We start from the raw sequence: 26750 nt of genomic DNA, 5'->3' as shown, positions 1-26750 counted from the left end.
ATAAAACCCCCAGCTTCCCTATGTTCCTCTCTAGGCAATCCCCACTCCTTGCTCCAGAAAAACCACTGTGATTTCTATGATGATGATTAGTTTTCCTTGTTCTGCAACATCACAGAATTTTAGAGTATGTATTCTTTTGCATCTAGCTTGTTTTACTTGGCCAGGATGTTTTTAAGATCTAGCAATGTGATTGCATTTATCACAGTTCATTTCTTTTTATCTTTGACTAGGATTCCTTTGAGTGCACACACACATGCAAACACACACACACACACACATATACACACAGGTATATATTTCATAATTTGTTTATTTGTTCATCAGTGATGGACATTTGATTTGTTTTCAGCTTAGAGCTAATATTATAAATAAAGCTGTGATACACATTCCTAAGCAGTTCTTTTTGTGGAGATATGTTTTCACTTGTAGTAAATATCTAGGAGTGGAAATGCTGTGCTATGGTGTCCATTTAACTTTATTAGAAACTTCCAAACATTTTTTTTTCTGATGAGGCTCTGCCATTTTATACCCTCCCAGCAACATATGTGATTTTCAGTTGCTGCGTATCTTCCTCAGCATTCATTGTTGTCAGTCTTATGAATTTTAGCTTCTCTTATGTGTGTGAAGAACTGAAAATTTTCTTTAATTTGGAACTGAAATAGAAGTTCTAAAAATTATGGAATACATGTTATAATTTAGGGATATCAGAATTAGCATATTCCTTATTGAATAATGAAAATCTTAAGAGAGTTGCCTTATATTTTTCATCTGTATAATCTTTAATCAGTTACATTTGTTTATGACAACCATTGATGTTTTTATAGGGACTGTAAAGATAATATGTTTGTGTGTGTAGGCATATTTATTCAGGTCTCAAGTTTTTTGTTTGTTTCAGTGTTATAAAACAGTTTATCTTCTTTCATGATCTCCCATATCTCTTAAAAATCAGGCTTTTATTACATCTGATAGTTGAAATCCTAATTTTTAAAAACCCAAAAAATCCCAACATTTTGGATTTTTAAAAAATGTGTTAAGAGACTACAAAGTCCAGCCATGGACTTTACATGTTAAAGTCTTCTCTATAAAAATATATTTATGGGTGATAATCAGACCTGTGATAAATATAAATTTTATATCATAGTCTCTCCAATTATTTCTGAAAGTGAGGGAATAATATTATGTAACCTAGCTAGTGTTCTATAATACTGGGTAAGAGAACAAAATGGTAATTACTGTAATGGTTATAGAAAACTTAGGTAGTGAGCCTGTTGACTAAATGTGTAATCAAAACTCACCCCAGTATTCACATGGTACCTTTTTTGCATTTTGTAATGGATGCTTGTGGATCTTTATGTACTATTGCCTTTAGAGATAACAAATTTCCACAGACTTGGAAAGCAATAAAATACATTTAACACTAAATCTTTACTGAGCATAGTTTAATCTTTCTCTGATACAGAAAGCACTTTCTAATTTTATAGCTCTGCAGACTCATTATTGCGAATGTCAGTTATTATATTGGCTAAGAGTAGAAGCAATGGTGAATCAAAAGGATGTGCTAATAGAATCTTAGATTGAGGGAAGTTAATGTGTGTTTACCCATATGCATCTCTGTGTTTTACGATATATGTAATTGTTTTCCATTTCTATTTCTCCTAGGTTTTTTCCCCAACCCTTCTCCACTCTTTCTGAATATATACACCACTCTCTTGAGTTTCCTTACCTAAAATACAATTTCAGCTTTTCTCTATATGAAAGCGATGACAAAGTGATTTTACAGCCAGTTCTGAAAGTGACTAAACTTGACAACAATTGTATTTTATGACAACCTCTGCTTTCATGTCCCCGGCCTACTTTTATATCTTTTTTTTTTTTTTTACCCCAAATATGAACAATTTCATATCTCTTCATTGGCTGAAAACAAATCCCCTTACCAGGAATACATTTTAATGGAAGAGAGCCTGCTTCACATACGTCACCAGAGCCTTAACATCTTAACTCTGTAATATTCAATTTCTCACTCACTGAGAACCAAAGCCTTGTTTTTTGTAGTTTTATTTTTGTTTTGTTTTTGTGTGGTTTGTGTTCATAAAGGTTGGAGAAGAATTAGTATTATGGAACTAAACCAGATTAAGGGGGAATGTGAATTAGATTTGGTAACAGATGGTGCTGTGGAAATTAAAGGTTCTTTGCGAATGGAAGCGACAGCAGCTTGCCTCTGTTCTCTCTGTCTCTCGTTCGTGCACTTGATAGACGGGTATAAATCACAACAATCCTGTCTTGACAGCCAATTTCGAGAATTTGATCTGGTTAAAGACATGGCTTTCCCGCTCCACTCACCGAAACCTGCTTCTATTTTATTTTTACATAGCACCTTGTCATATTTAGAAAAGCAGGCTTGCCTGCTTCCTCTTAATGAAATTTTTTCTTAATTACAGTTTTAGCTCTTTAGTGTTAATTACTTTTTCATTCAGCCTGAATTTTCGTTATATCTCTCAGGGATTATTTTTTCTTTTTTTCTCACCCTTTTCACTCACGTATATTCTTTCGTTTTTTTCCCAAAGATCCTTTTCATTATCAAAAGTTGTTGTCAGAGGCACTATTTGAGACTCCTAATTACCAAAGCTATTTTTTTTTAGGGAGAAAGACTTTCAGATGATGTAGTAAAGTTACCAAATCAGAAAAAATTTTTAAAGTGCCAGAAGTAATCACCAAAACTAGCACTGATTTCAACAAAATTTCACAAAAAGGTGAATGACAACACTTATTTTCACCTAGTAAGGGCTGCAGAAATATCTGTTCTGTTGGCTAAAATAAATCCCACCATGTAAAAAGACATGGCCACAGTGTGGCAGAACCACTTCATGCCTGTGTTGACCTTGGGGTGGTCTAGGGATTCCGAATTAAAATGCAATCTTCAGATGTAGGAGACGCTACATGAGAGACCAGGAACACTGAACAAACTGCATGGATCCCTTGCATCCAGATTCTCAGATCTGACAAGCTTAGGGGCCAAGTACTAAGGTTGCCTCTGACAAATCCACATGGCATTTGGGCTTCCAACATATCAAGGAACAGGAAATAGAAGAGAGGGAAAAAATCACTCCAAAAATGAAGAGAAGATTCTTTGAGCAAGCAACTAACAGTTGGTAGAAATGAAGCTTCCTACTGGCAGTCAAATCAAATGTAGTAACAACTCAACAGCTCCCCGCTGCTTGCTGACAGCGTGGTGTCACACACTGGGACAAACATTCACTTAGACACTGATTGCAGGGAAGTGCCCTTCCGCCAACACCTCCCACCAAAAACGTAATGAGCAAAAAGAGAACCATTTCTAGGAAAAAACCAAGAGTCCCATTCCCCAGCTCCCCTAAAATGATAACGTTTCTGTTTGTCTTTTTGTAGCCCACTGGGAGTGAGTGTTCAGTTGAATGTGGTTGCTGCAGTTTCCTTGTTATGTAGCAAGTTGTTTAATTACTTATTCTCCTGCTACACACACACACAGACATATACACAACACACACGCACACACACACACACACACACGGGCCCTGGCATGCCCCTGAATGGTGACTCAGTGCAGTGGCAGCAAAGGAAATGGAAATTTGGGAGTTTGAAGAGTACTCCTTGGTGCAATAGTCCTTGCTCTCAGGGTCTAATCAGACTCACAAGGTAGTGTGTTTTTTATTTGAGTAGAATATATGCTTTTTAAAAATGGCCGGAGTTCTTTAAGAAGCATGTAGGCAAATACTCTCATTTTATAAATGAGAAAACTGAGAGTCAGTGTGGTACAATGACTTGGCTCCAGTTACACAGTGCCTGGATCCAGAGCTAGAACCCATGTCTAGTGCTCTGTCAAATACTGCAGGAAGTCAGGGCTCCCTGGGAAAGGAGAGGAGAAGAAAAGCAAGCAGCAGAGACTCTGGTATAGTCCCTTTTTTTCCAGCTGATTTTTTAGAATGGCAAATTATATTTAGACATTTTTCTCTGCATGTTTGTATTTGGACTTTTGAATGTGACAAATAACAAGCAGATCCTGATTTGAACTCTTGGCTTTTCAGTGGCTTCTACTGGCTTCACTGAATGCTATCTTGCTGCTGAATAATCCTTTAAAAAAAAAAAAACCTGTCATGCTACAAAATAAATTCTTAGTCATTTCCATGGCTTGAATTAAATATATGTGCAGATATATGTTATTTTCCCTTGCCTGCAAATAGTGGCTTGTGTGTTTTAGCTTTACTTTCTCTTCAAGTAACTAGCTCAATGAAATGTTTATTTAAAAAGAGGATAGAGGAGGAATTTTTAGGATTAATAATTAGCTGAGTTCCCCTCCTCCCTGCCTCCCCACTACTCTTCTACTTCAGCTGGACAACACCTGATACCAACAATATAATGTCAACTCTGCTATAGATCGCCCAAGACCAGCTGCATTTACATCCAGATGTTAACTACTGCAGACTAAGCTATTAAGGTAAAAATATAAATGTAGTTTAACTGCTACCAACAGATGGAGTTTATTATCTCTGATTGTACTGCAAATCTCCATCTAACACAGAAATTTTCATATGTGCTTGAAGCAACCTTTATTTCAACAATGATTTCCTAGCATTTAGATTTGCTCAACACTGTGATTCACTCAGTTGCAGAGTACCTTTTAGAGTTCCACTCTTGGTGAACTGACCTATGTCTGTGGAGGCAGCTGGTTTATTGGTCACTGTAATTGCTTTTGCAAAACATTTTCTTAATGAGTAAAGAATGACATCAATACTATGATCTCCATATCCTTATATCAACTTCTGATAGCATTTGCATCTCCTGTTTCAGTATAGCAGAGAATAGGAAAGGGACATTCAGGAAGCCTGAGCTTTCATTGACCTCGATTTGATTTGTGAACTCCATCACTGGAGTGTCTGTGAGTAAAGCATCTATATTCAATTGTAATTTGTAAAGATCAGTGCATAGACTTTCTATGAGTTGAATGTCTGTTTATTTCTTCTCTAGCGCGGTGCTGTGGGAAGGTCTTCATTTAGCTGTCAGTCCCCTTCTGTTGTGTCGAGTTCTCTTCGGTGAGCTCCTTGAGTGCTTGAAAACAGAATTGTCTGAACACAAGCAAACTTTATTGATCCATATTTCTGTTTGAAAGACCAGAGATTTGTAGAAGTAGGAGACTATTGCTTTCCCCTAGAAAGCTTACTGCAGAGGAGGTCTGCTCATGGCATAGTAAATCTCTAACACCGAATAAATGTTACATTCAGCATATATTGTAAGCTTCATTTTAATGATTTATCTTGGGTACTTTTTTTTTTTTTTTTAATCTCATAGAAACCTTTCGTTTTAGTAGTGGTCCCCACCCATTGCCTAGAGCTATTAGACTCTACCCTGGGCATAGTGACCTGGTCAATACTGGGACATCTACTGCCCAAATGGTTGACTGTAGCACACTGTTCGAAAGCCCTGCTGTCTTTAGGCTTTTGGTTCACAGAAGAGTAACTTGTGTAAAGTAAGAAATATTTTCAGGGATCGGAGACAAAATGCTTGTTTTTCCATCTGCTGTGCATCTTTGTTTCTGTCTAGGAGGTTTTCGAGATTCTCTCTTCGGATCCATTGGCGTCATGTAGTTGAGCAGTTGTGAGGATATAGTTAATTAAGCTGCATTAGAGCAAATATACACACTTGTTAAAACACTTAATTTGCCTCAATAATATTGATTACATGGCAGAAGTTTGTTTAAACTAAATGGTATTTCCCCCCTACTGTTACAGTTTTTGAATGCAATCTGTATAATAGCTAATAGCCATCATCAGTTAAATATCATGTTAGTTATAAAGTAATGTCATAAGAATTGATTTGGACTTGGCAGTGGAGGAGAGCTCTCCCTTCAAAGCCGATGTAGATGATTAGCCAGAGTTTTAAGCAGAATCATGGTTCATATAAACTGTGTATATTTTATAGACTTATAACTGCTCTATATTACATGAGTGCCCATTATATTAAAGAAAAGCTCAGACAGTTAATTATGCAAAACATCATGTATGCAATTACTCGGCATTATTATGCATTTAACAGTTTTATTGATTTGTCAGTAGCTCACTTACTGTATTTAGAGCCATAAACAAGAGATGCTCACCCCCAGATTGAAATAGGTCCAAGAAAACAAGCTAAGGATAAATTGCACTACTAAGCGCCTCTGCATCAGATCGAATCCTTAAACACAGAAACTGTCAACAATCATAATGTGCAACACATTGTGATATCACAGGACCATTTCTTTTCCCATTAATAAAGTTTATCAACCAGGAAGCATAAAAAATCAACTGGCAATACAAATTGAAGCAACCGCAATTTCCTACATCTAAAATAGTCTGGATGGCTTAAGGAAATCAGCAGTCACTTCCAGCTTGCACAGCATAGTAAAATGGGATGCTGCTGTGTCCACAGACACTTACACCACATACATACTTACAATGCCCCTAGTCCCCATTAGTTTAGTCGATCTTATTAGTGCATTTCTCTTGCCATTTTTCTGGACTTCCATTGCAAGGAATGAATTGTCTCCATTTCCAAATCCCTTAGATTTCGCAGGAGTGAAGACATAGGATTCTATCGGTATCTTTATATGTCAGATTGAGTGACAAACCATCTTGGTTTACTCGGGATTTAGGGGTATCCAAGACATGGGATTTTACTGCTAAAACCAGGATAGTTGACCAACCTAATATTAGAAAAAAATTAAATAAGAAAGGACCATTGAACTCTACAACCCTAAAAGCAGATAGGGTTTCGGTGAGGTCCTGCTGTTAAGAGTTTGGTCAGTAGGTATGAAATTATAATGCATGGGACACTTTTATTTCAATGATCAGCCAGAAATGAGTTGAAGGTCTTGGTTACTTGTACTGAATTTCCTTTTTGCTTGCAGCAGAGAGCTTTTTACAGAGTTGGGAGAGCTTTCAGCTCTGATTTTTCTTTTTAGGGGGCTGGCTCCATGTCTCCACATTACATAGCTCTATCTCTTGTCAGCAACTCAGGCACCAGCTTTGAGGGCAGCTGTTTTATTATTCTTGTTCTTCATGGAGTAAGCTAGAGAGAGTCTTTTGGACTAAATGCACAAGTTATTTGTTCAAAGAATCAAGAAGCAGCATTACTAAATCTAAGTCATTGTGATCCTGATATACAGAAATCCATTCTATTAGATAGGGCTCAATGCTTGTTAAAGCAGGCCTTAAAATTGTACAGAAGCATGTGTGCATAAGTTGCCCATGTTTTTTTATCTTTCTGAGCGTGTGGACCAGGATTCACAATTCTTCCTTTACAATTAATGATCTCCTTCCGTTAGGTTAACCAGGCAGACCTTAAGATATTTCCTATTAAAAGAAAAAATCCTTTCTCTTCTTTTCCCAACTAAGCCAGTGTACCTTAATGCAATGATGATATGTTAGACCCAGCAGTTGTCAAAGCATCGTATTACTGTGATGCCATAATGACACCCTGTCTCTGTAAAGTAGTCATGTTTTCTCAAATCACACGTTGCACCGTTGATTTCTGACATGACACTTCATTCGGTTGCTTTCCCTTTCTTCAGCATCACCATTCTCTGACAATAGCAGCTGGTGCCCATTTTGTTACTAAGTGATTCACATTTTGCCACTTTACGAGAGTGCAATTAGTTGAAGCAGGGGGAAAAAAAGCTCATTGTAAAGTAGCGTGCTTGAAGTTGTAACTCAGGCTGCCATGGGAGCTGCTGGGGTCATGGGCTCTGAAGCCTGTACCTCTGGGAGCTACAGCATTAGTCTAGAGGTTTTCTTCTGAAAGCATAAAACACACACACACACACACAAATACACACTATAGGCTATTAAGAGCTTTTTATTTTTTTAAACCCAAATACTTAAATATTTAATCTGGTAATTTCAGAATGTAGAAAATCAACCAATCACCATAGATTCATTTTTGTTTTGAATCAGTAGTGATTTTGATAACCTTCTTTTCCGTCCCTGAAATTCTGTGATTCCGATGAATCACACAGAGGAGCTGGGGACTCTTCTTATCTCTGTATTTGTATGTAAACTTGGAGGTTTGCTGCATTGTGTCCTTATACAAAAATATTGGAAATAAATTTTTAAAGCATTTGGAATTTATAATGATGATGATTACCTTTCCAGGCCCTTAAGGATGACAAAGAAGAAAAGCAAATATGTTGACTTCTTTAGTTGACATTTCTTTAGCCTACCAAAGGGTTTATTATTGGTATAGATATAGTAAAAGTGGCAGAAGATCTTGCCTTAGTATAACAAACGAGAAGATCTAAGATGATCTGTACACACATTCCTTAGGAGAATTTTATGCAGCCATTTTCCCATTTATTTCTCCATTTGTTTTAGGGGGGGAAATACAGTAGCAAATGAATTCAAGATCTGTGTAAAATTCACATGATGAAATACAGCTGCTTGTTAAGAACTTGTATTTCGGTGAAAGGGTTAATAATGCATAACCCTATGGAACATTATTGTTATGCCAGTGTTTAACAAATGAAAGTACTGGCTGAGCTTCAGACCTTCCATTGAAATGTAGAGCCCTTTGAACATCAGCACGTGCATGTGGAGATTCAAACTCCTGACAGTTCATTCACGATCACACATTTACCTGGATGTAGGTAGAATCTCCGAAAACAATTATTAATCCAAAAATAATTACAATATAAATTGAACATTAACTTACAGATTATCCTTTTTTCCCCTACAGCAGCAACTTTAATTGATTCTTATTCTTTCTTTCTCTCACTCTGTGTACACACATATACGCACCATTAATGAACTTTCAAAAATTACATCTTTAAATAGTCAAACAACTAAGACATTTTGTTTGGCCGATTGTTAGTATCTAACACCAAAGATAATTTTTACCCTTGCTGGCCCTAAGCAGGGCTAGGAAACGACTTCTTAGGTTGAAGTATGATCATCAGAATTATTTGATGCTGTATCTCAAACTGTGTTGAAATGCTTTTTAAAGCCCTGAAATTTCAGGTAGGCTGTTAAATTCCTCAAACCTAGTGTCTCGTATAGAAACTAAAGGTTATTCTTGACATTGTTATTTCCCCCTCCAGTTTATTCTCAGGGGGTTCATTCAGAGGTTTTGGGAAGGGAGCTACCTGGTCTTACTCCCTGTTCATCTCACCATTTCTCTTAAAATAATGATAGTAACCATACTAAGGCTTTAAAATAAATATTTACCACATATTTCGACACATGTTATTTCTATTCATAATTCTTAACTAAATTTAGATTTTTATTAATCCAATGTGACTTAAAATTTCTGCATTAACAGCACAATGTGGAATTGGGCTTATTCTCTTTGGCTACAGATAAAGCCATCATTTTGAAAATGGCTCTTTCTGACAAAAAGGTGTTCTTTTGAAATAAAGTCCTATTCACTACATTCCTCTTAGAGTTAATGTGAATTTTAGTGCCTCTAATTTTAGATTGAAGTGAAGTCTAGAATAAAACCCACCAGCTGACAATTGAATTTATAGATAGTTGTGAATATTTCAGGCTTGAATAATAGAGCTGTAGAATTTCAGAGACAGAGAGGCAGAGAATTAAGACTCGCTGTAGTTTTAGGTTATAATATAATAGTATCTAGGAAGTGTTCAGTGTAATGAGCTAAGTAGTAATTAGGAGACAACTGTGTTCTTTCAGGGATTCTGTTTAGGCATCACTGCAAACCCTGGGTGGGTGATGCAGTAGGGCAGACCTGCAGCCAGCGCAGTGGCTCCTTCAGCCCTTTTCCACTTATACATGGGCTGTGGATGTAATTGCTGAGAAATAAAACCAGTAGATCTCTGCGTGCCACCTCTAACTTGCTTGCTTGCTTATTTATTAAAATTGAGTAAATAAACACCATGAAAAACTCTGTTGTCCTCGAGACATCTCTGCTCTGGACCTTGGAGTCAGGCCTGAGTTCAGATTCAGGCTGCACTGCTTCCTAGCTGTACGACCCTCAGCAAATTTTGAAAGGTCTGAGGCTCGGTTTCCTAAAGAGAAATATCTCCCTTACAAAGTTATCTTGGGGATTCAATGAGGGGTAATATTTGTAAAGTGCTCAGCTCAGTGCCTGGCACATAATAGGCACTTGATAAATGGCAATTCTGACTTTTATTATTTCCACGGGGCAAAAGATATTAATTAAGGAAACACTTCGTGGCAGGGCAAAAACATGCACAACCTGCAGCACAAACCCAGTGGGTTCACTTTCATTTATGGCTCCAGTGGCCAGACCTTGTTTAGGAGAAGATATTTCTTCTGTTTCAAGGACCTCTCTGGCAGCTCGTGCCTCCTGAATTTCCTTGTTTTATCCAGCCTATTGCCAAGTTATGGTGTGAGATTTTGGATGCGACAACTTGCTGGAGAGTCCTTATTTTTCAGGGACTTTAACAACATGCATTTGACACATAAATATTTGATGGTTTAGCAAATAACTGATCCGTAAATGGGAGGGCAATTTCTGGCCTTGTTCTTTAAATCAAGAGTTCTGCAAATTTTACAAGTCCATGAAGAAGAGCCTGAATAAAAGAAAACTGGGGTGGAAGTGACCATGGAAGATACAGGAAAAGAGAGAGAGGAAAAAAGAATTTTTAAAAAGAGGGCCTGAAGATCAAGCAGCCCCAAGCAACTCTCCTCTGGATGAAAAAAAAAAAAAATTAAATAAAGAAATGGTGCCTTGTAGGCAGATGGTGAAATAGTTAATTGTCATAGCTGTGAGAAATTCAGTGCTGGAGAGAGGAAAGGGGAGCAAGCATGGTTTAGTACCCTAATAACTTCTAACTCTAGTCTAAGATCATAATGTATGTGCACGCAGTCCAGTAATTATAAGGTAATAAGTGAAGTGGTGGTGTAAGTGCTCTAAATTAAAAGGAATTCACAGGGCTGCTGTAAGTCAGTGCCGACCCGCTTTCTTTCAAACGTTGACTTGAGGAAAGTGCTTAGCCCAGAGTGCTAAGGAGACAAGGAGAGCGATCTATTAATTACAACGTTCATTAACAGTGACGGGTACAAGGCAGCAGATGCAGAAGAGAGAGGACGCCGTAGTTCAGGCTGGCGAGGGGGATATTTTTTTCTTTCACTAGTTCTTGAGGAAAGGACAACACAAGTGGGTGGACGAAAGCACGAAGATATTTTGGTGGCTTTCTCCTTCCTATTTGCTTTCTTCACATCCTGATACTGCTTGACTTTAGAAAGCTGTGCAAGATTTCTCAAAGTGAAATATCTTTGGTAAGAGGCAAACCTTGCCTCAATGCTTTGCTCCTGAGACCGCCTTCTTGGAACAGTTAAGTGAAACTTCCTGCCAGAAAAGTTCCATATTTTTCTTCATTTTAAAGTAACCGAACAATGGAGTACCTGGAGGAGAGCATGAAATTTGCGCAATGATCAAAAATCATTAGATTTATAGTGAAAGAGATAACTGCATCCCTTTGGTTATCCTGTGACAAGTCCCCCAAATTCTAGTGAATGACCATTACCCAGAGGGATTCCCATAAATCAACTTTCCACTGGGAAGCAATTATCTAAGTCCCTTTCTTGACTGTCACCTCTTCTTTCTATAGTGAGTTCTCGGAAGCTTCTTAGAGATTTTGCTAAACAAGATTTTGCACAATGGCTAAATAAAAAGAAAATAGGACCAATTATATCTTTTCATCTAATTACCTTTCCAGAAATTCGGTCGCTTGTGAGACCAACAAAGAAAGAGGGATGAAGTGTTTCTTCCAGATAAGAGAAACAGTGTGCCAGATTACATGCTTCATAATTTTTCCTTTTAGGAGGTATAATGTTAAATGACAAAAAGAAGTGGGGGAAGGACCATCACAAGTATATTTTTTAGGACAAAATTTGATACATTTCTACTTTACTGAATATAAATATAACATCAGATTTTATAACATCAGATAATATAATATCAGATTTGTGAACTCACAGGTATAGTGAAGGCTCAAATGGCTTTTACTGATTCATCTCTTAAATAATGGCATATGTGAATGTGCATGAACACATGCACGCATTTATTAATGAATGCTAGTGATCAGTCACTAAGTTTTGCAGGCTCTAGGAAATAATCTTTAAATATTGGCTTTAATTTTATACTTGATGTCTTTCTATATTGCCAAATGGCTATGAAATAGAGCAATTTAAATAAAGAAACAAAGTGATTGAGGATATATTTCCTATGTGTTTTAGTCAGATCAATAAAAGACACAGTTATGCTTATGGAAGCGTGCTGACAAACAGTAATTACAGAGCTGAGAATCATCTGTTCAGTCTTGAAAATAAAAGTTTTATTCCGCTCATAATAAAATGATTGCAGCATCAGAATGAGGAAGGAAAGGTAGAGTGAGGATAAATACAATTTTAGAAATGGTATAGACTTTGCAAATCACCACCTCTTCCATTGATAAATTTAGAATCTAGAGTTGATTTAGATATTGACACTGGTTCTCCAAGAGAAAGGTAAAATGAAAGCAATTGGACCCTTTAGAGCTTTTGTTTATGGCCTGTCTGGGCCCCTTGTTGTAACCCTGTCATGCCCTTATGCTGATTACCTTCTTGTAGAACAAGAAGTATTGACTAGAGAATGAATGATGTGTAGTCCCTAGCCCTTAGGAAACACTCTCAAAGAGCAATGTCTTTAACATATGAATTTTTTAAACATATGAATTTTTTAAACATATGAATGTTTTTTTCCTCCTTTTACCTTTCCCTTTCCCTTTCTCTATTTTTTCACCATCTCTTTTGTTTCTACCTCTTTTGGTGTCTGTGTTTGACACTCTCTCCTCTTTCTCTCTCTGTATCTCCCTCAATCTCAGGCTTCTCTGCAGAATGTCAAACAAAGATCGACACATTGATTCCAGCTGTTCGTCCTTCATCAAGACGGAACCTTCCAGCCCGGCCTCCCTGACGGACAGCGTCAACCACCACAGCCCTGGTGGCTCATCAGACGCCAGTGGGAGCTACAGTTCAACCATGAATGGCCATCAGAACGGACTTGACTCGCCACCTCTCTACCCTTCTGCTCCTATCCTGGGAGGTAGTGGTCCTGTCAGGAAACTGTATGATGACTGCTCCAGCACTATCGTTGAAGATCCCCAGACCAAGTGTGAATACATGCTCAACTCGATGCCCAAGAGACTGTGTTTAGTGTGTGGTGACATCGCTTCTGGGTACCACTATGGGGTAGCGTCATGTGAAGCCTGCAAGGCGTTCTTCAAGAGGACAATTCAAGGTTAGTGTCGGACCTGGGAATACTCTCCCCACTTCCAACCTCACGTGATGAGTTTGTTTTTCCTTATTCTTATTCTCATAAGTCAAGTACCATAGTTTTAATTCTCTCTCGAGTAGAAAATAGAAATAGATTACAATTGATAGTGGAAGATTTATAGACTAAAATCCCCCCAGATATACTCCATATCTATTAATTTTCCTCTTACTCTTAAGCTTTAATGATGCAAGGATAATAAACTTTGGGTAGAGTTTATAAGCGCATAGTTATTATTAGAGCAATGTGGGTCTATAGAGCAACTGTACAAATGCACATTGGACTAACAGTGTTTTTGACCCCTTTGGATCTTCTTACAGATGCATGGAAATAAATACTTTAGACCAGTGATTTTCAAACTTGTGTGTGCATTAAAATCATCTGAAAATCTTGTTAAAATGTAGATTCCTGGGTCCTACCTCCAGAGTTTCTGATTCATTAGATCTGGAGTGGGGACCTGCCTGAGATTGTATATTTTAAATAAATTTTCAGGTAATGTTGATGATGCTGCCAGTCCAGGGACCAATTTTAAGAATCACTGCTCTAGACCAATTTAATTACCTACTCATCTTTATTTTTTCCTTGTGGTTGGCTATACTTATTCTAACTTTTAAATGAATTTATGTAAAAAATTTCCAAATTATGCCAACAAAATGTCATCGAATGATAGAACGTACCTCCAACATATATAAGTGATATATACCCCAAACTTCATAGATTTCAGATTTATAAATAACATTATTTCCCCCATATAGTGTAGAAAAATAGGACTGAAATTTGTTTATGCCCTTTTAAACTGGTGATCTACAGATCTAGAATTTAGTTCATTAAAAAGCTATAGATATATATATATATATTCTGGCAAAAAAATTCACGTTTTTAGGTCTCTTGTGATTCACTTTTGAAGAAAATAGGGGAAGGAAAAACATATATTTTGAGGATCCACAGCTCACCAATGGTTCTGTTCAGTGGTTTATGAAATGTGTCTTCCTAACAACCAGTTATGGACACGAAGTCTATCTTCCCACATATCAGTGGTTCTCAAACTTGCCAGCTCATTGGAATCAGTGGAAGACTTAAAAAAACATGCTGATGCCAGGGCTCATGTCCCCAAATTCTGAATTAATTGGTCTTGGGTACAGCCAGGGAAAGGGGGATTTTTGAAAGCTTCCTAGGTGATGGTTAATGTAAAGGCAAAGTTAAGAACCACTGCACTGTACTGTGTTGTATTATTTGACAGCAGTTCTCAAAGCACAGTGGCTGTACCAGCAGTACCAGCATCATCTGAGAAAATGTAAGAAATGCAAGTTCCCAGGCCCCATCCTGTATTAACTCAAACAGAATCTCTGGGTGTGGGTCTAGCAATCTGCATTTTACCAACCCTCTGTGTAATCCTGATGTAATTCAAATTTAGAACCACTGCTCTAGACCATGCTACTCCTGATTTACCACTGACCATAGACCATCATCATCTAATGGCCCCTTGTTGGGCAGAACTGAAACCAATTTATTTGGAGCCTTCATAATTTTGTGATGTACTAGTTTTCAAAGCACAAAAGAAGTAATGTTTGTTAAGTGCTAATCCTTTTAAATATTTCCACAAAACATGATTCTGAAAACCCTTATGTGTACATAGAGCAGTCTCCCACCTTCCCCTTTTTTTTTCTTTTTTGTTTTTGAGGCGGATTTTTACTCTTGTGGCCTAGGCTAGAGTGCAATGGCATGATCTTGACTCACTGCAACCTCCATCTCCTGGGTTCAAGTGATTCTCTTGCCTCAGCTTCCCAAGTAGCTGGGATTACAGGCATGCACCAACACGGCCCACTAATTTTGTATTTTTAGTCGAGACAAGGTTTCATCTCATTGGTCAGACTGGTCTCGAACTCCTGACCTCACGTGATCCACCTGCCTCAGTCTCCCAAAGTGCTGGGATTACAGGCATGAGCCACTGCGCCCGGCCCACCTTCCCTTTTAAGAGCATCTGGAAATCCAACTCTTCTCCATCAGTTGCACTGAGCATTTTAGTGACAATCCCTAGTGGAATTGGTTGTACTGTCTCTCCCTTGCTTTTTTGTTGTCTGTTACATAACTTCCTTGATCTGTGGCTGATGAGAACACAATCCAAATGTTTACTTAGTCAGGTACAGTGGCTTATGCCTGTAATCCCACCACTTTGGGAGGCTGAGGCTGGAGGATCCCTAAGGCCAAAAGTTTAAAAGATTAATCTGGGCAACAAAGTGAGAATCCTATCTCTGTAAAAAATTTACAAATTAGTTGAGCATGGTGGCATGTGCCTGTAGTCCTGGCTACTGGAAAGGTTGAGGCAGAAGGATTGCTTGAGCCCAGGAATTGCAGGTTGCAGTGAGCCATGATTGCACTTCAGCCTGGGGTGACAGAGCTAGACACAGTCTCAAAAAAAAAAAAAAAAAAAAAAAAAAAGTTTACCCAAAGCACAATTTCTTAAGACATCATACTCTTACATAGTAGATGAGATACTTAATCCTAATCTTTTCATAGCCTTTCATAGTTGTAATGAAGAGCACAAAGCCAAGTTGTATGCAGTATATATGAATGTCCTAAATATCTTCATAGCTGTATCTTTATAATTTCTGGCTCAACATTGCTATATTTACTGATATTTTCTTACAAAAATCTTTAATTTACTGGATCTTTATTTTCTTTATCCTCATCTATAAGTTGAAGGCATTAACCTCAGAATACTTAAGTTTAAAATGAAATAGAAAATCACATGGAAAGCAAGTAAGCTAAAAACAATGGTGGTCTGTGCACAAGGCTTTTTATCACCTCTGGGCATTTGAGAAATCTCTTCAGTCTATTTGGTACCACTGCAAAACTTGAGAATGAAAGCACACCTCATATCTTTGGGTGTTTACCAGCCATTGTTCAACAGTGTTGTAACCCTTATGGTTACAAAGTGTATAAAATTTAAACTGTTATTAATTTGATTTTGTTAACTCAGTTTACACAGCTCTGCATGTAACTACACAAAGATAAGCAAATATTTTGGGATAAATTCAGGAGCACTGAGTGCACTGATATAAGCAAGAGGTTCTCGATGTGAAAACCACTCCCATTTATTCAACAAATATTTACTGAGAACCTACTGCGATTCAGACAGCAGGTTGGTTGGAGTGTCCTCTTATGCACATTTTATTAAAGCTTTGTTCCCAAAGGCTGTGGATTGAGATGAATTCCTCTAACAAATGTCTCCTGCCTTGAGGAAATACCAATGTTTAGGGTTTAGGGGATTAAACCCTCGAGTCTTTGGTATGTTTTGTAAAGATAGAATAACAATGTGAAAAAATTTCCTGATACATGTCTCAAAACATTTTATAGGTTAGACATTAATAGCTCTGCAATAGTTACTTACTGAACAATAATTAGAATAGAGCAATTGGAATTCTATGCATGATTATTCTTTAGGATGCTGAAATGCTACCAAAAGCTTAACAGAGCAAAGCACAGGGTGATTCTTGGCATTGATGTATGTGCTCAGTTTTACTCCATATTGGAGAGAGCAAGTTTCAAGGATTTTGAGCAGAAGACAGAGATGTCACTGTCCAGATTAGCACTCTGGACTTGCCCACCTGGCTGTGCTTGTAGCTGGCAGCTGCGCAACACTTGGTGAGGCTACCCTGCTAGCTACATCATCAGGCATCACACTGTGGTGCTCACTTAGCCCCAAAAAGGCAGTGAGGCAAATAAAGGGATTAAATTGTGAAAGTATAATGTAATAATCAGAGCGGTAATTGTAAGGAAGATTGGAACGGCCCCTCCTTTCTGTGGCCAAATACAGTAGTGATAGCGGTTGAACTCCAAAGATGTTGAGTGTGGCCCAGACTCTTATTCCAATGCTGAAGCTGCCTTAGAGTTCATTCTCATGCCTTCAGACAGCATTGCAGCCAAACCACCCTTCACAGATCTTAGTCTCTCCCTCCCCTCCATTAAAGCTCTCTAAGGAAAAAGAAGAGATTATGTAACTCCCCTTGACAACAAGTCTTTCTAGACTAGAGCCCCAATGGCCAGGCCGTTACATAAATGTGACTCCTGCCTCACCAGTGCCTGATTCTACTCTCACTGACTTAAGGGACATGTGCATCCATAGGCATTTTCATGTACGCCATCATCTGTTAAGATCTTTCCTTTTTTATATATCTTCTTCTTCTTATTTTTGAGACAGGGTCTCACTGTGTTGCCCAGGCAGTTGTACAGCGATGTGATCTTGGCTTACTGCAGCCTTAACCTCCTGGGCTCAAGTGATCCCTCCCCCTCAGCCTCCCAAGTAGTTGGATAACAGGCATGCACCACCAGGCCTCCCTAATTTTTCACTCTTCTGTAGAGATGGGATCTCCCTATGTTGCCCAGGCAGGTCTCAAACTTCTGGCCTCAAAAGATCCTCCTGCCTCAGTCTCCCAAAGTGCTGGGATTACAGGCATGAGCCATCTTATTTCTTATTTTAACAATTTATTTTTAGGATTGGTTATCGAGTGTGTAATAAATATATAAGTTTAAAAAGCTGGGAAAAATACTTCTTAAACTTGGAACCAAAAGAACATCTATCCAGAACACATGTTGAGAAAAGTAATACAAATTGTTGTTTTCAGAGCTGAATGTGCTATTTCTGTTGTGAAAGACAATTAATCATGGATTTCAATGAAAGGTAAATAGAAAGGAATATTTTACTTATTGACTATTTTCAAGTTATCATTGAAAAACTATTGAATTAGGTCAGCATTTAGTTGGGTAGAAACCAAAGTTTTGCTTTTTTGTTTTTGTTTTCAGCTGACCAAAATTCTTTTTACAAAACTTTGACAGCTCTACCCTGTCATCAAATAGGGTTACAATGGCAGCAGCGATTTCATGTCATTTTTTAGGCATAGTAATTTTGGGGATGTGATATTGTTATTTTGATTTATTTTCCAATTCCAATTTTGGCCTTAATTCATAAATGAGTGGAGCCTGCCTTCCTTCCTTCCTTCCTTCCTTCCTTCCTTCCTTCCTTCCTTCCTTCCTTCCTTCCTTCCTTCCCTCCTTCCTTCCTTCCTTCCTTCCTTCTTTTTCTTTCTTTTCTTTTCTTTTCTTTTCTTTTCTTTTCTTTTCGAACTTCTCATTAAGAGTTTCTCCTAGACTCTTGTTAAGGAGGCAAGAGAAGGAAAACATCCTTATACCCAAGTAGGTCAATACATATTTCATTGTTTAATAGACAAAAAACACTGGCCTCCTGAAGTTTTTCTGTCCATATCATAAGGACAATAATTTTATAAATAGTTTTCTTTGTGTAGATAATATAGCCATTCTAACTGCTCCTTATAGTGCTATAGAGTATTCTTCTTTCCCCCACATTTAAAAAGTAGGAAATCGTATATTTTAAAATATGATATTTTAAAAAGATGTTCATTATAGCATGGGTTTTGGATTTATAAAAGCCAGGCCCAAGTCTCAGTCACTTACCAGCTGTGAGACGTTAACCCCTCCGTTCCTCTGTTTCCCAAGTGGTGAGGGTTACATGAAAGAATGAGTATCAAAGTACTTGACCCATAGTAAATGTACAATAAATTATTAACTTTGGTTGATACTGGGAATGTGACTGGGATACGCAGACACTGGATGGTTCGTGTCATATAGCACAGAGTTATCCTTGATGCTAAACTAGAAGGACAGGTATGTCACCTTCCTGAGCTCACAGCTGTCTCCACCCTTTAGCTATGATCACAAACCCTCTCTCCCTGTAGCCATTTCTCACTGACGGTGCCTTTATATGATTGGAGGCATTTAGGTGAACTGTCTGGGAATTTGTTTAGTTATATTTAGCTCATGGTGTTCAATTAACTTTATTTCCCTGTGAATATGGATGGGAAACGGCATACATCAAAAAGCAAGCCTGAATTTGGAACTTACATAAAACATTAAATTCTCAGTTAGCTTCACAGGTGAAATTTAGGCGCTGAGGTAGTAGCATATCTTCCCTGCGTGAGGTGTGGGAGTGACCATTATGGAACTAAGTCCACTCTGAACACTGTGGGGCCTAGGACAAGAGTACAGCACACACCCAAATACTGCATAGTATATGTAAATATGTTAAAGTTATAAATCAAGATACCAAATCCCTAAGTGAAATTTGTTCTAGTCTCTTATTTGACCAACTATACCTTCATAATGACCTGGGAGACTGACTTTTTATTAGTCAGACTTTGACTCCAAGGAGCAGTTTTGTGTCAGTGAGAGGCAGTGCAAGGAGAGCTGGTTCATAGCCTGCAGCCCATCCCCTTTCTTTCCCACTCCTCTCTCTCCCAATATTGTACATAGGGTGGACACCCTTGCCCACACATCTAAGGCCCAGTGACCCCTTCCGAGCAGCTGTTTCTTTCTTTTTTTTTTTTTTTTTTTGAGACAGAGTCTTGCTCTGTCGCCCAGGCTGGGGTGCAGTGGCCAGATCTCAGCTCACTGCAAGCTCCGCCTCCCGGGTTTAGACCATTCTCCTGCCTCAGTCTCCCGAGTAGCTGGGACTACAGGCGCCCGCCACCTCGCCCGGCTAGTTTTTTGTATTTTTTAGTAGAGACGGGGTTTCACCGTGTTAGCCAGGATGGTCTCGATCTCCTGACCTCGTGATCCGCCCGTCTCGGCCTCCCAAAGTGCTGGGATTACAGGCTTGAGCCACCGCGCCCGGCCCCGAGCAGCTGTTTCTTAACCACGCACAGGTCTAATGTGCACACCAGAAAGGCAGTTTAGTCCAGTCTAGCTTCCAGAGGACACACCCAGGAGAGAGTCCCACTCAGACCCTGGCACTTCCATGGGCTTGTGGTGATCTAGCCAGGGAGTTTGAGGATCCCAGGTACTCAGGATCATGGGGTACTTAGAGGACGGCTCCAGCTGGGCTTCGTTCCCTTCGCACTTTGAATGGGATCCTTGTGCTACGTATACCTTCTAAAGCCCACAGCGTTCAGGCAAGGGCTTTTCTTGTCGGAGGCTAAGGTGGCATTAATGTGAGCCTAAATCTCACCTTAAACATGGGGCATTAAGATTAGTCATTTTCCTGCAAGCCATATGCTAAAGGCATGCGGGCATAGCCCTTGGATCTGATGCAACCAACTGCTTTCCTACACTGTGAATTGTATGACTCCTTCCTGAAGCAGGCAGTGTAGTCCTAGAGGATCTTTCCTGGTGTGGCATTTCTTTTGCCATCATGTGCTATTTCAGTCTTAGAATGTTTTCAGTCATAGAGAAAATAAGAACTTACAAATTGAGCGTACATGATATGAACCTTCCAAGGGAAACTAATAAAATGTATTTAACCCAGTGTCTAGAGAAAATAACTACCTCAGTTTATAGTAAATGGTAGCTTTAAAAATCTAATATGTTCTAAAATTGAAATCCAAAATAATATGGAAATGTCTAAATTGACTTGATGAATCGCAGTAATTATCAGTTTGAATGCAGTGTTAAATTAAATATAGAAGTAATATTTTCCAAAGAAATGTTGTCTATAATTCATTGCTTTAACTTTCTTTTTTGAGACAGAGTCTCTCTCTGTTACTTAGGTTGAAGTGCAGTGGTGCCATCTTGGCTCAATGCAACGTCCGCCTCCTGGGTTCAAGTGATTCTCCTTCCTCAGCTTCCCGAGTAGCTGGTACTACAGGCACACACCAGCAAACCTGGCTAATTTTTGTATTTTTAATAGAGACAGAGTTTCACTATGTTGGCCAGGCTTGTCTCAAACTTCTGACCTCAAGCGATCCGCCCTCCTTTGCCTCTCAAAGTGCTGGGATTGCAGGCATGAGCCACCACGCTCAGCCTGCTTTAACTCTTAACTTGCTTTTGTTATAAGTTTGACTTTTCCACTTCTTCTTGCATTTGATGCCAATTATGTCTGAGCTTTTGAAATGCATTAATATTGCCAAATTATAAATAACAAGTATCATTCTACTCTTGCTATTTTAATTGTTAGGTTCAGTGTTTATTTTAATAGTAAAAGTTAGTATTACAGACTTTCTTTTTTGGTGAAGATGTACTGTATGAATTTGTGTCCTAAAACAGCATAATTTAGTTTTTCTTTCTATGGTTTTGACTTACTGGAACCACTTATTGGAACAAATGAGTAGTGATTCCTTTTCCATGGTTTGTTCTGACTTGGGGAGTCACCTAAATTGTTATACTTCTGAGGTTGTCAAAGAGCTACTGGTCAGCAGGCATTTTCAAGAGACAGATAATAAATTAGATAGTTTAAATATCTTAGGTTATTACATATCTTAGGATCTGTGGGCCACATGCCTTCTCTGTTCCATACTCTTTGTTTTGTTTTTTAAAACTGTTTAAAAATATTAAAAAACACTCTGAGCTTGAGGGCATTCAAAAACAAGCCCAGACCTGGATTTGACCTGCTGGTCATAGTTTGGGCAACTTCTAAACCAAAACACCCTATTTAACTTCCTTGTAGGCAACGTTGATGAACAAGATTTCTACGCCAAAGGATTTCCTAGGCAGTTTTGTGTACATATCATTTATGAAATTGAAACCCAGTCTCTATCATGATGATTTTTTTTAGTCTATTATTTCCCTTTTCAGAATATTTTTACTTCTTCAGAATTTTCTAGTCTCTTTTCTCTGTTTGAATATTTCAAGTCTGTTTGAACTACACATCTGTAAGCACTATTATATATATATGTGTGAATATATGTGTGTGTGAGTGTGTGTGTGTGTTGGCTAGCTAATTAGAAAACAGAATCAGTGTAAATTAAGACAAAGTAACAGAGTGGCTGATGAAAAAAGATCTTTGGGTTGTGTAAAATCAGAGTGATTATTTTCAGAGATTTTATTTCATGGTTGATCTTTGATCAAGGAAAGAAAAACATAATAAAATGTAATGATTCTCACTACATTTTTGTCCTTCAAATATTAGAAACTCCAGTTTGCAGGAAACAGAATCTCTGCTGTCATTTACATGTTTATTAAACACATAGCATTATGTTACTGTATTTCAAAAGTCATTTAAAATAGGCACATCATTTTAGCTTTGACTTGTAGGGTATATTTTCCTGTTGGGTGACACTACATAAGAGCCTATCCCATGTAAGAGGTATATGCCAGTGGCATTCAGGATGGACACAAATTTGCAGCAAAACTTTTAATGCCCAACTATAGCTCATGTCAAATTAGGCTAACAAAATTAACTTTCCTAGCAATGTATTTGCAAAAGGGTAACCTTCTTTCCTACTGTCTCTGTTACTTCACAGTGATTTGGAAGAAGTGATAGTAAGTGTTTCATATTCCTCTGGTGAAATTAAATATTTATTTATTTGTTTATTTTTTGAGACAGAGTCTCACTCTGTCACCTGGGCTGGAGTGTAATGGTGTGATCTTGGCTCACTGCAACCTCTGCCTCCCGAGTTCAAATTTTTCTCCTGCCTCAGCCTCCTGAGTAGCTGGGATTACAGGGGCTGGCCACTACGCCCAGCTAATTTTTGTATTTTTTAGTAGAGACGGAGTTTCACCATGTTAGTCACACTGGTCTCGAACTCCTGACTTCAGTTGATCCGCCCGCCTTGGCCTCCCAAAGTGCTGGGATTACAGGTATAAGCCACCACGCCTGGTCTTATTTATTTAAAATAATACATTTTGTAGTAGCAATATCACTAATTCATGATAGTTACATTTAATAAAAGGACAAGCTTTTTCATAGTTTTTCAACTTAGTGCTATCTTTTTTTTTTTTTTTTTTTTTTTTTTTGAGGTGGAGTCTCACTCTGTCGCCTGGGCTAGAGTGCAATGGCGTGATCTTGGCTCGCTGCAACCTCTGCCTCCTGGGTTCATGTGATTCTCCTGCCTCAGCCTCCTGAGTAGCTGGGATTACAGGCACATGCCACCATGCCTGGCTAATTTTTGTACTTTTAGTAGAGACAGGGTTTCACCATGTTGACCAGGATTGTCTCTCACTCCTGACCTCTGATGATACACCCGCCTCGACCTCCCAATGTGCTGGGATTACAGGCGTAAGCCACTGCACCTGTCCTAAAGTTAGTTCTATCTTTATACTTTAACCGAACGTATAATGTATCTGTTACATAAACCCATATTTCATGGATTCTGCTGTGTGATGTGGCCTATATTAGAATCCAAAAAAATACGGATGTAATTCTGGAATAAATTCTCTTTACATACGCGTGCTTAATCAGAGCCTATACTCTTATTTATTTTTCCTTTAATAAAACCCTCTGCACTCAGAAAATAAAAGCCATTCCCCATGGCTCTCCTGAGCTAGCGTCCTCAGAAGGAGCAGCATGGATGCAAAGCTGCCCTCCAGGTGCCGACTATGGGTGCAGCTGGCGTAAGACCCGGTGCCTCTCTGGTTCCAGTGTGGGAGCATCCGCTATCCTGACCCGTCTGGGCCACTCAAACGTACCTGTTCCCGATTCAATCATTCTTTTATGGAAAAGAAGCCCTTGCATTGCCATTTCTTCCAGTGATTTTTTTTTTGGTGGGGGGAGGGGAGTTCTCTTAACCTGCCCCAAACTACAACCTGTGAAGTCTATGAGCTCTCCTAGCAAGTAACTGTTGAGAAGGAGGTTTGTGTTGTTTTTATGTTACAGTCTAAGAGAACTCACAGATCACTTCCAATTAATTCTTATAAAAACGCCATTGACTTTTCTACCTTTTGCAAGGTAGAATTTTACATTTGTGAGTGGACTTTCAGGAAGCGGGTGTGGCTGACTCTTTGCCTACAGATCACTGGACTCTCCCCAGAGGACATGCCATCCATAATCTCTATTATCTGATGACTATTTGTTTTGATGAAGGTACTGGAGGCAGTTCTTTGATTACAAGATAAACTCCCAAACAAAGACATCAGTGCCTTTCTTAGTACTCTGATAGCTTTCCTTCATTCCTCCTTGTGCTCCCTTAACCCAGAACCAAGTCATGACAAATAAGGTTGTTTCAGACCCTGTTAGAAAGCCCCAGTCTACCGAACACCATATTAAATGCTTGAGAGCAAAACAATAGGAATGATACTTTGTGCTTTATATTTCTCACAATGCATGTCTTTGTACATATGTTCAAATAATTATACAATAAAAGCCATTCCTCCCGTAAACTCAGAATTGGTTATGGGTAAAGCCAGGTAGGGTATATCAGAATATTCACTCTAAATGTAGGAAAGAAAACAGAAATGAATGATGAGAGTTGTGTTGTCAGAGGTTCCTACTGATGTGAGTCACTTTTGCTTGGTAACTCGTTGTGGGGGAATATGACTCAATATGATTTGCTAAATCCATAAGAAAGGTAACATCACTTCTTGTTGAAAGTCAAACTATGGAAGCTGTTAGGCAACTGGTGAGGTATGACTGGGTGGGGTTCAGAATTTTGACATGAGTAAAGTCATGGGTCAGGACTTTATTTTCTTTTTTTGGTAAAGCCCAGGGCATTGATGTGTTTTCCTGATATATTACTGGATAAACTTAGACAATTTCTTAGAAGTTATAAAACACATTAACTCACTCAAGTTATAAACCACATGAATTCACTTTCTTTTAAAGTTGCTGATAATGAGACTTCAGTGATGTAACGGTCTAGTCATTGGAGCTCATTTATACAATTTAAAAGGTTTCACATAAGCTCAAAATTAGGTACAGGGTGCTGGTGTAGTATTTTAGCTTTTATACTTAAAAGCTAATCTGCTGATATTTAAAATAAACGACATTAAACTTAAAAAATGATTGTGATAAAAAACATAAAATTTACCATCTTAACCATTTTTTAATGTATAGTACATTAGTGTTAACTGTATGTGCATGATTGTGCAATAGCTTATGAGTCTTTAGTATTTCATCATGCTAGATGTAAACTCTGCACTCATGAAACAACTCCTCATTTCTGCCTCCCCCAGTCCCTGCTAGCCACCATTCTTCTTTCTGTTTCTATGAGTTTGGCTGCTCTAGATATCTCGTGTAAGTGGAATCATGTCGTCTTTGTCTTTTTGTCACTGGCTTATTTCACTTAGCATAATATCATCAAAGTTCATTCATGTCATTGTACATGACAGGATTTCTTTATAAAAATGGAATAATACAAGAGTCCCCCATTATCTGCAGGGGATGTGTACCAAGACCACCAGTGGATACCTGAAACTATGGATAGGACTGAACCCTACAGAGATGAGGGGTTTTTTTTTTTTCTATACATACATATCTATAATAAAGTGTAATTTATAGATTAGGCCCTGTAAGAGATTAACAAAAATAACTAATACTAAAATAGGACAATTATAACAATATACAGTACTAAAAGTTATGTGAATGTAGTGTCTCTCTCAAAATATTTTACTGTACTACTGTACTTTGGGTAACTGAAACTGCTGAGAGTGAAATCACAAATACCAGAGGACTACTACATTCCACTGTACGGATAGACCACGTTTACTTTGTGCATTCATCTCTTGGCTGACATTTAGGTTGCTTCCATCTCTTGGCTATTATAAATACTACTGCAGTGAACATGGGTGTACAAATACTTGTTTGAGATTCTATTTTTAATTCTTTTGGATATATACATACACCAAGAAGTGAAATTACTGGATCACATGGTAATTCTATTTATAATTCTTAGAGGAACTCCCATACTGCTTTCTAGAGCAGCAGTATCATTTTATTTTACCACCAACAGAGCACAAGGGTTCCAATTTCTTCACATTCTTTTCAGTGCTTGTTATTTTCTGTTTTTTTTTTTTTTTTCCTTCAGTAGCGACCATCCTAATGGATCGGAGGTGAATGTTTAAATATTTTTGGGAGATTTTATATATATATACCAAATTTATAAATACACCAAAGTTCTAATATTTTATCACCTTAGGCTTATATATATGGATAATGTACATAGTTGTTTTAAGATTCCTGAGCTTAATGCAATGCCTTTAGATGAAGAATTTCATCTAAAGGCCTATAATAATATTAATAGTAATAATAAATATATTAGTTTAATTTATAATAATAATGAATATATTTGATTTTGCAAAGTGTCACACATTGTTCTATATGCTTTACATTAATTATCTTATTTCTTTAATCATCCCAATGAAGTAGGCAGTCTTATCATTATTATATTGTCTTCTTTTATAGATGTGGAACTTGAGGCACAGAGAAGTATTTGCCCAAAGAACAACTGAGTCCCCAAAATCTTGAACCCATAGCCTGTCCTCTTAACCCTTTCATTACACTGCCTTGTATATTTTAAAAGCTTTTAAAAGATTGAGTGATTTTAGATTGTATTTTTCTTGAGAGAATTTTAATCCATGGGCAAAATTGTTTAAGTTATTAGAATAAAAATGAGGAATTAAGAATATGCTTAATGTTACGATTAGATAATAGTCAAGGTTTTTAGAAAGGAGACAGTCAGAACTAAGTCTTAAAAATACCTAAACGTTTTGTAATTCATTTTTAGAAA

The 26750-nt window shown here is 37.9% G+C and overlaps 1 protein-coding gene across 33 annotated transcripts in view; it reads left to right on the top strand.

Annotated features, from left to right (window-relative positions):
- The window catches only part of LOC105493516 (estrogen related receptor gamma), a 643478-nt gene that overhangs the window by 452201 nt on the left and 164527 nt on the right, over nt 1–26750 (top strand). For all 33 annotated transcript variants that reach the window (XM_071080675.1, XM_011761198.2, XM_071080677.1 and 30 more), the window contains one exon: nt 12851–13266. In XM_071080675.1, the coding sequence (XP_070936776.1) occupies nt 12864–13266 (403 nt within the window). In that variant the 5' untranslated portion in view covers nt 12851–12863. The remainder of the gene's footprint in view (nt 1–12850; nt 13267–26750) is intronic.

The sequence above is a fragment of the Macaca nemestrina genome, chromosome 1 (genome assembly GCF_043159975.1).
Source record: "Macaca nemestrina isolate mMacNem1 chromosome 1, mMacNem.hap1, whole genome shotgun sequence".
Taxonomy (NCBI): domain Eukaryota; kingdom Metazoa; phylum Chordata; class Mammalia; order Primates; family Cercopithecidae; genus Macaca; species Macaca nemestrina.
This window is presented reverse-complemented; position numbering and strand designations above follow the sequence as displayed.